We start from the raw sequence: 9,207 nt of genomic DNA, 5'->3' as shown, positions 1-9,207 counted from the left end.
GCTTAACCTTTTCATTTTCTTAATGCTAGCTACTGTAGGGCTCAGCACGCTGATGCAAACAGTTGTTTTCTTGAGATAGGTTTCACTTTAGCTCAGACTGGCCTGGAATTTAAGATGTTCATGCGTCAGCTTCCTGAGTGCTGGGATTTCAGGCCTGTGTTACTCTGCCTGACTCTCTGAGAATGTTTTGCATTTGTATTTGATATCTGACCAAGCCCAGAGGTTTCTGAGTCACCCTCCCCAGCAGGCTCACAGCCTCCTTCCTTTCCTACTAGCAGTTCTTGTTTTGTTTCTGAGACAAAGTTTCTCTGTGTAGCCTTGGCTTTCCTGGAACTCACTCAGTAGACCAGGCTGGCCTAGACTCACAGAGATCCTCCTGCCTCTGCCTCCCAACTTTGGGATTTATGGCATGTGCCACCACCTATAGGTTTTGTTTCGATCTTTTTGTCCACACTTAACTTTGTCCTTTTTAAATTGGAAATTGCTTCTAAACAAGGGAAAAAAATTAGGTTTAGAAGTAGGAAGTATATATGTTAACTAACAATTTGATGAACATATTCTGTGTGACATTAGAAATCAATGATTTTAGAATGTTGAAGCAACAGCCAGGTGAACTGAGTGTTTAGAAAAAAGTGTAACTAAACATGCCAGGGGCGGGCATGGTCGCTGGGTGGGATGTTGCGTAGGGGAACACTTATCAGAGAGGGCAGCGCTTCCAAATGCACGGATAGATTAGGGAATGAAGAATCATGTGCTATTGTATAACGGATAAAAAGACATCATGTGGGCCATGTATTCTCAGAAAATAGAGGCAGGGGGTGGGGTGGGTGTCATACACAATACACACAGGGATGAATCTCACAAGCAACCACGGTCATTCATTCCGTAGTTATTACACCCTTGTCTCTGTTCCATAGATCTAAGCAATCTGAGAACAAAAAACACAAAACAAAAAACAAAAAAGGCGGAGGCATTGAGTAGCATGAAGCCACGCCCCCTTTCCTAGTCTCCGGGTCACAGCCTTGAGCGGCCCCTCCCTCCCGCGCACGCGCCTTGGCACGTTTCGCGGCCTCCGAACCAGCAGGGGGCGTGGAGAGCGCGCAACACGCACTGTGAGCAGCTGCTTCCGGGTCAAAGATCAGAGAGCCGTCTTTCCGTTGGCCATGGTGCAGCTCCGGCCGCGCTCGTCGCGTATTCCTGCGCCGGCTGAGGCGATGGTGGACGAGGACCAGGCGGCCTCGGAGGAGGAGGAAGCGGAGCACGGCTTGCTGCTCGCGCAGCCTAGCAGCGGCGCGGCCGCCGAGCCACTGGACGAGGAGGAGGACGGAGACGATGAAGCCCCGGAGGAGCTAACTTTCGCTAGCGCCCAGGCGGAAGCCAGGGAGGAGGAGCTGCGCGTGCGCGAGAGTGCTCGCAGGTGCGGCGCCCGGGAACCGGGCACCTCCGGACTCCCTAGGCTCGGCCCGCGCTGACTTGACTCCTTTTCTTCCAGGGATAAAACGCTGTTGAAGCAGAAGAGGAAGCGGCGGGAGGAGCTGTTCATCGAACAGAAGGTTGGAGGCGGGACGTGTCACTTTGTAAACACGGCCAGGGCTAGTGTTCCCTTGCTTCTTATAGGATAGGGTATTGGAGATGTGCAAGAGCCATTGATGTTTCTTGGAGTCTGCCCTAATTCAAAGTGGGCGTGGAAGCTCTGGCACTCAATTGGCCCTGGCATTGGCTTCCAGAGTTAGTGAAGTTTTCAAAATTCTAAGCTGGAGCAAATGATTACTTATTTCGCACCCCAGAGATCTGATTTAGTAGTCATGCCTAATGCCTTTCTATTCATAACAGGGATACTTGAACGTTGTGCTACTTTGGGTAAAATTACAGAGAATGCATTGGGCTTTATAAACGCAGTCTTTTCTGCTGCTGGCTTAGAGGCAGCAGAGCAGTATTCTTAGATTGGCCAGAATGCAGGACTGTTCGAAATGAGTAACGTTGAAAGTATCTCCAGGCATGTCTGTACATCACTTTAACTTGTCTCCAAATGTCTTTATCCCCAAAGAAAAGAAAGCTGCTTCCAGATGCTGTTTTAGAGCAGCTGACTACAGCTTCAGTGCCTGAGTAAGTAACAGGGTTTCTCCGTGCATAAAGCCTTTTTACATAAAGTCTGTATACCTGAAGAAATTCTCCCAAACTTAAAAGCTACACGGTCAGCTGGGTGGTGGTGGCACACGCCTTTAATACCATCACCCTGGGAGGCAGAGGCAGAGGGAGGCGGATTTCTGAGTTCGAGGCCAGCCTGGTCTACAGAGTGAGTTCCAGGACAGCCAGGGCTATACAGAGAAACCCTGTCTTGAAAAAACCAGAAAACAAAAAACAAAAAAAAGCTACACGGTGGTTTTTCAGCAAGATAGATGGTAAATGCATGACTGAGAACATTTAATGTTGCAGCAGGCCCTTACCCAAAACTTCTAAAACCCAGACTTTTCTTCAGCCTGTTGTGCCTGGTGCCACCCTTTTCTCTGTTCATTCAGCAGCGTTGCTCAGCGCATAGAACCCCAAAGCTTGAGCTGCATTTGTCTTTAGTCTATGAAGTCCTGCTGAATTTACTCCCAGAACTCTTTGGGGCATTCTTTTTGCTTCTTCCTAGACAGGGTCTGTGTGTAGTCCTGACTGTCCTGTAACTCACTCTGTATACCAGGCTGGCCTCAAACTCAGATTTGCCTGCCTCTGCCTCTTGGTGCTGGGATTAAAGGTGTGTGCCACCAGCCTTAGAACATTCTAAGTTCTCAAGTCTTAGTTTTTTTAAATCAGGATAATAGTTCCAAATTGTTGGTTACTTTTCCATAATTATTCAGATCTTTAATCCAGGAGGCATGTAAGCAGATGTTTGTGCTGTTCGGTGAAGTCTTTCTTAACCAAGTTCAGGTGTTGGCCCTTCCTTCTCACTCACTCCATCACTTTCTGCGTGCAAAGTGTTTCTGTGCTTTCTTTTCCAGGCAGTTTAGTCAGTAGGTACCTGAACTCGCCCCTGTCTCCAGTGTCCAGGTTCTCATTACTATGAGACTAGCACCAGCATTTACTTGATATTTGGAATGCTAAGTTAAAACGCTCTTGAGTTTCTTGTATTAATCATGTGCCTACTAACAGTGCTCAGATAAGTTCTGAGGACACTCCATGCTAGTTCAGTGATTGGGAGTTGGTGGCAGTGCTGTGTGGCTCAGTGAATAAACATTAAGAGCAGAGGTCGTGGAAGCCAGAGAGGATCTTGGGTACTTGTTTTGAGAACTCTCTACTGTCTGCCAAGTTCCATCTTTTGTTTTTTCTCCCTCCACAGCATAAAGAAATCACCAGGGAAGGTAGAAGGTATGAATTCTCCTCTGTTAAGTAACTTCATGTAATGGTAAAGTGCATTTACAGATATTTTTGGCTATTTGTGGTCCTTATGCCTGTTCTCCACTGTTTCTTCAAAATAAAACCTGTGCTCACATGATATGTAGTCACTGAAGTAACTTCCATTTAAGTGTTAATTTATATACTATTCACAAATTGGATCCTTTTTTTTTTTTTTTTAGTTAATTTGGAAAAGAAAAATGAACAGCATGCAAAAGGAAGAAACTCCAAGAAAGTTAAAATACAGAAAGTGCAGTCTGTTGGGTAATGAGTTTCATTCTGTTTTTCCCATTGGTATCAGTTTCCGTATTAGTTTTGGCTTATAAGGGTAAGGTAGTTTATCAGATTGGATTACTTGTAGAAAAGTATCAGTTTTGATAGTAACATAATTATTTGCTGCCTTAAAATGTGTTTATTTGTAAAATAGCATATGATTTTGCTATATTATGTACACCTTAAAGGAAACAATGAGCAAGAACAAAATGACTTTTCAAGTGTAGTCATGTAGGGGTTAGGAGTCACAGTCCCTGCCGTGCATTTGTGAGGCCCCAGATCTGACACATCCTCCCTAACGCATCCACTGTAAGGAGCGGAGCAGAAGTTGAGTTGAGGATGTGGCTGAGGGGTACAGTGCTCAGTGTGTGGGAGCCACTTGGGTTGACGCCCCAGCAGCACACACACAGCTACCTAGGAGCACAAGCATGTGCCCTCTAATTTATTTTGATCTTTTATATTGGTCACCAGTCAGACTAAAAGCTACGTGGCTGTAAGGCTTAAAGATGAAGATCTGAGAGATTCAAGGCAAGAAGCAGCCAAACACTTCATCCACAATTGTTTATATGGTTCAGAATCCAAGAGGACTACTGGTAATTTTCTTATGGACTATGTCTGCCGTTCCCTTAGTTTCTCACAATGACAAAGCAATGATACGTGGTTCTTCCCTTTAGTAAACAAGTTCCTGTCTCTGAACAATAAGAGATCACCAGTGAAAAAGGCCGCAGCCCAGTTTCTGAATGGCACCTGGGGTAAGATGGGGCTTTCATCTGTTGGCTTTAGTAGTTTTTTACAAAGGAAGGAGGTGGGTCATGATTATAAGTTGAAAGATCTACTTTAATAGTATCCATTTATGTAAACTAGACGCTCAAATTTTATGTTTCTTGGGTTTTGAATATCTGTTGAATGTTTTTATACCTGGAGCTTTCTGTTCTATTGTAGGTGCTCAGAAACAACAAAATGCCAAGAGGTTTAAAAAACGGTGGATGGCCAGAAAGATGAAAAAGAAAACCTATAAGTGAATCAAAAGTAAAGTTAAATAAAGAACCTGAAATAAAGTTAAATAAAGAACCTGTATTTTGTATGTATAGATCTTAAGGTTACTGGGCATAGAGAGGATTCATTTCTCAAAATCTAGTCATTTTGATAAATCACTGTAAAGGATCATTATAAAAAACAGCTAGTTATTATTTCTTTTCTAGAATACAATTGAGTGTCCTGAAGGGAAAAGCAGTTAACGAGGAATTGGCATCTTTGTGTAGCCACAGGAAGGGAAGGATAAAGGAGACCATTCATGAAGTCTTTTTAGTACAGCTGAAAAGCTATTCTGGTGTTATTCTCTGATTCCTGTTGTCAAGGAATAAGAAGTCATTTCATTGTTAAAGAGTACAGGGTAAAAACAAAAAAAATCCCAAGAGCAGGTAAATATAAACATCTGTTGGAGAATACTTAAACTTCAGTTAGCATCCTTGCCCAGCCATTCATCTGAAATAAATGTTTTTGTTCTTTAAAGTGAATGGGAGGTGTGTGTGTCTCCGCGCACACATGCGTATCACGAGACAATTTATATTGATTCTTCCCTTGCCATGTGTGTTCCAGAGGTTGTACCAAGTACCTTTACAATCTTGCCAGTTCTGGAACAGCTTTTTAAACTTTATTTTTAACTTAGTTTGGGGGTTTTGCTTGGTTGACAAGTTACTTGTTAAATTCCTATTTTTCTATTAACATGCACAGAGTTGGGTTTTAATGCAATTACCTAAAGGTAGTCTTAGGTCTGTAGAACTTGGACTGACAGTAAGACTCTAAGCAGAATATGAGAACCTAACACATAAATTCAACTGACACTAATATCTGTAGAAGTAAATTTTTAATGGCTGGTTAATTATATCACTACATTTTTATTGCAATATAGTACTCATTTAAGCACTTAAAAATGGAAGGTGTACAAAGATTAAATTAAGACACGGTAAATTGACTAAATATTTGGTTTTTATATAAATAAAGGTCATAACCACACTGTTGACATGTAATACTGTTATAATACAACAGTTAAACTTGTGAGTCTACAACAGAAGTCATCTGTAGTTAAACAGGAAACAAAGTTGAAAAAGACCATGTTAAAACAAAACTACTGGGACTAACAGGTTGGGATTGTAAGTAGCAACAAACATACTCACTCAGCTCCTGAGTATTTCAAGTTTTACAGTACACATTAAAAATGATTTCTTCCATCAACACTATTAAATTCAAACCGTCGGATGTTTATGCATTTTTCAAGTTACACTGATTGAATGCTTACACAGGAGCGGGGGTCGGAACAGCTCCCAATTTGTAGTTTACATCACCCACATGCTAACACAAACACAACTTGTTCCATTTCCTTCCCCCTTCTCCCCCCAACAAAGAAGGCAGGATTTTTGGTTTCTTTTAGGTAATTGTTTTAAAGGATTTCTGATGATCAATTTGAATGTCTGAAATTCAGTAATATTTAACTCTTAGACAACTAAGAGGTTAAAAGATGGAAAATATTTTCTCCTAACACTAAGTTAGAAAATCATTTGCATCATGCTGTAAACTAGGAAGCAATGTAAAGCGACAAAAACCTGTCCCCAGTACATAATTAAAAAAAATCTAAATTTCAAATCAGCAGAGCCGGTCTACTTCCATGTTGACTATTTGCCACAATGTAAGTGTGAGCTCTTGAAGTGCATAGCTAATGTAGGTAGTCTTCCACTGTGGCAAATGCACAGGATCCAATTCCTGATCGAGCCATCAGTCCTAGACATTGTGTGGCCTGTCCCATTGCTAGGGCAAGTGGAGGTTGCTTTGGCAGATTGTGGGTTTCTAAGGAAAAAGGATTAGAAAATGAAAATAGCAATTAACCATTTTGAAAATCATCTTTCAATCAGGGCAACACAATATTTGCTAAATCAGTATCTGAGGATCTGAACTATCTGACCAGCAAAGAAAATTGATATTTCTATTAAATGTTCTTGGAGAATGAAGCTAATTTTTAAATTTTATTTTTTGACACATGGTCTCACTTTGTTTTCCTGTCTGTCCTGGAATTCAGCGATCCTTGTTAAAGTATATACTAAACCTTTTACTTCTGGTTAAGGAAAATCTACCATCCATCTATTTAGGCAAGGTCAGCAGACAATAACAAGAAAAGGTAGTACCCAGGTTTTCATTCAAAGTTTCCAGTGATCATACCCCGGCCCCCATAGATATAGTCCAGTGAGGGCTGTTGAGCTGCCTCTAAGATGTGCTTGTGAATGTTTTTCAGAAGCAGGTGAAGGCCTGTCAGAGTACAGAGCAAAACCATCCTAAAATCAAGGAGGCTAACCTCTAATTAGTTCAGATATTTTAATAACTAGAATGTTCTTGGGTGTTACACATCACTACCTTCAGACAGGTGTATTTTGTTTTGTTGATAAGGACACTCCCTGTAGACCAGGCTGGCATCTACCTCCTGAGTGCTGAGAGTAAATATGCAGTCAGTACAAAGGGTGACGTGAACTAAGGTGACGGAACCCAACTCGGATGCTTGTCATTTCTCTTTGGAGATAGTGTCCAAACTTTAGAAAAACTAATCAGTCCTCTGCTGGCAAAATTCACAGGGGCAAAACCAGTGACCATGGCTGCCAAGCTCTCATTACCTACAGCCTCAGCTCAGAGTTTACACAATTCTGAAGGAATGAAGCAGACTGGTCAGAAAATATAGTCTAATTAAAAGTGGTCTAAGGGCTAAGATTTTTGAAGTACTCATTTATTGATAAATAAAGGAAAATGGTGTTTTAAGAATCACAGGAGTACCTTTGCTCACTCAGGTGAACACGGGAGTTCATTATTACACTGTTTGACTAAAGGAGGCCTCTGGTTTTAATCAATCAGTTGAATCAATTGTTTAAGCTTTTAAGATATATACAACACAGTACATTATGTATTACATATGTCTGCTCATGAGTAGCAAAAAGATTGTTTAATCCATCATTTTTAATACAAACATACGCATTCTTCATAGATTCCTCCCACCTCCACCCTACCCCAGGCGTAGCTACCTCTGTAGTCCAGATTGGCCAGAAAGTCTCTTATGTCAAACATGCTGGCTTCAAACTCACAGACCTGCCTACTTGCCTCACCGCTTAAGCATTAGATTTGAAGAACTCAAAAAATCAAAACTGCTTCAAGAAAGTTAACCACTTCAGAAACCGTTAAGTTCATTGCCTAAAACAGCAATCAGATATCTATTTGTGACTCTCTGCAATGCAGTATATACATATATGTATGTATATGTATAGTAAGTTGTAATTCCCCATATGTCAGCACTATTATATTTTCTTATTTTCACTAACACAGCCGATTTTATTTAGCCACTGAAAATACAACACACAAACCAAATCTGCATTATTCTACACACAAATCCCAATTTAAGAAACTGTAACACAAAAGCAACTATTTTTATACAGATGGCAGTACTAACCCTTATCAAATTAAGGTTACCCAAACACGCGCCCTCCATCCATGGCTTCCTTTACATTTTTGTAATGAGTATTAGCCTTCAATCCAAGTACCAATATCTAAATTACTCTTTACTTGAGTAACAGTTAAGAGTCTAAACCTCACCAGGTCAAAATTCAGCACAAACTTCAGCACAAAAAAATGGAATGGAGCTCATTTTATTGGGGAGGTTAAGATTATAAAAGTCAGATGTAAAGTAACCCTTGATCTAAATTACCATTAAAGAAAACAGCTTAGAAATTTTTATATGCAGATCAACCCTGTGACATTTCATAGGAGTGTAACTACAGAATTTGCATAAAAGTATTCCGTATGTAATTAAAATTAACATCACTGCAGTGATAGACAAACTAACCAAACAGCATCCCACTTCCCACATACACTGGCACAACCTTACTACTTACTCAGTCTGCTTAAAGCAAATGTTTGAGTGCAGGGGTTGTCAGGACTGCTGTGTCTTAAGCACAGGTGCTATATGTTCTGGGGGCCCAGGCACCTTACTCCTTTAAACACCTTGAGTCAAGAGGTGACAAGGGTCAGGGTGGCTCCATCCTTGAGTTCTGAGAATCTATACAAGCTTTCCCTTCTAGCTGCCTGTGGAGCAACTATCAGAACTCACTGGAAACATGCCCACATTTCTTTCACAGCAGCCAAAACAAGTTTTGCTCAGTCTATTAAACATAGCTACTGGAATATGAAGGTTCTGTACCTTTCTATATTGTCAATATAGTCACTTTTCTCACCTGAACCAGTCAAGGTCATGTGTTAACTCAGTATTTCCTACTTTTTCCACAACTCAGTCCTAATGACATACACTTGGACAAACAAAAGGCTATTCTCCAGCCATGTTCATATCCTCTTCCATATAGAAGGAGCAGCTTAGGTCAAGTAGATGAGAGAATTTAAAAGAATGCCTCTATAGTGCGGTTTTTCATTTAGACACAAAGACTGCCCAAACATCTTGTTCTAAATGGGAAGACTCATTTAGTGTGTGTGAATGTGTGTGTGTGTGTATGCAGGCAAAACTTTTTCCAA

At 41.0% G+C, this 9,207-nt stretch overlaps 2 protein-coding genes across 2 annotated transcripts in view; one reads left to right on the top strand and one right to left on the bottom strand.

The window, feature by feature from the left end:
* Nucleotides 1–1,129: 1,129 nt before the first annotated feature.
* On the top strand, nt 1,130–4,735 carry Nol7 (nucleolar protein 7). Its single transcript, XM_052157449.1, has 8 exons — nt 1,130–1,417; nt 1,493–1,553; nt 2,048–2,106; nt 3,323–3,351; nt 3,561–3,642; nt 4,123–4,244; nt 4,326–4,403; nt 4,594–4,735. The coding sequence occupies exons 1-8, from the start codon at nt 1,164–1,166 to the stop codon at nt 4,671–4,673; spliced, it is 765 nt and encodes a 254-aa protein (XP_052013409.1). The 5' UTR covers nt 1,130–1,163; the 3' UTR covers nt 4,674–4,735.
* Nucleotides 4,736–5,499: 764 nt separating this feature from the next.
* The window catches only part of Ranbp9 (RAN binding protein 9), a 77,721-nt gene continuing 74,013 nt past the window's right edge, over nt 5,500–9,207 (bottom strand). Inside the window, exon 14 of the mRNA XM_052157448.1 lies at nt 5,500–6,495. Within this exon, the coding sequence (XP_052013408.1) occupies nt 6,365–6,495 (131 nt within the window). The 3' untranslated portion in view covers nt 5,500–6,364. The remainder of the gene's footprint in view (nt 6,496–9,207) is intronic.

Source organism: Apodemus sylvaticus, chromosome 14, assembly GCF_947179515.1.
Source record: "Apodemus sylvaticus chromosome 14, mApoSyl1.1, whole genome shotgun sequence".
NCBI classification, from domain to species: domain Eukaryota; kingdom Metazoa; phylum Chordata; class Mammalia; order Rodentia; family Muridae; genus Apodemus; species Apodemus sylvaticus.
This window is presented reverse-complemented; position numbering and strand designations above follow the sequence as displayed.

What these genes read in the sequence shown, in the direction of transcription:
- Nol7 (XM_052157449.1), top strand. Translation starts at nt 1,164, where the DNA reads ATGGTGCAGCTCCGGCCGCGCTCGTCGCGTATTCCTGCGCCGGCTGAG. An exon ending in ATCACCAGGGAAGGTAGAAG is followed by an intron (nt 3,352 to 3,560) that starts GTATGAATTCTC and finishes TTTTTTTTTTAG; the next exon opens with TTAATTTGGAAAAGAAAAAT. An exon ending in AGAATCCAAGAGGACTACTG is followed by an intron (nt 4,245 to 4,325) that starts GTAATTTTCTTA and finishes TCTTCCCTTTAG; the next exon opens with TAAACAAGTTCCTGTCTCTG.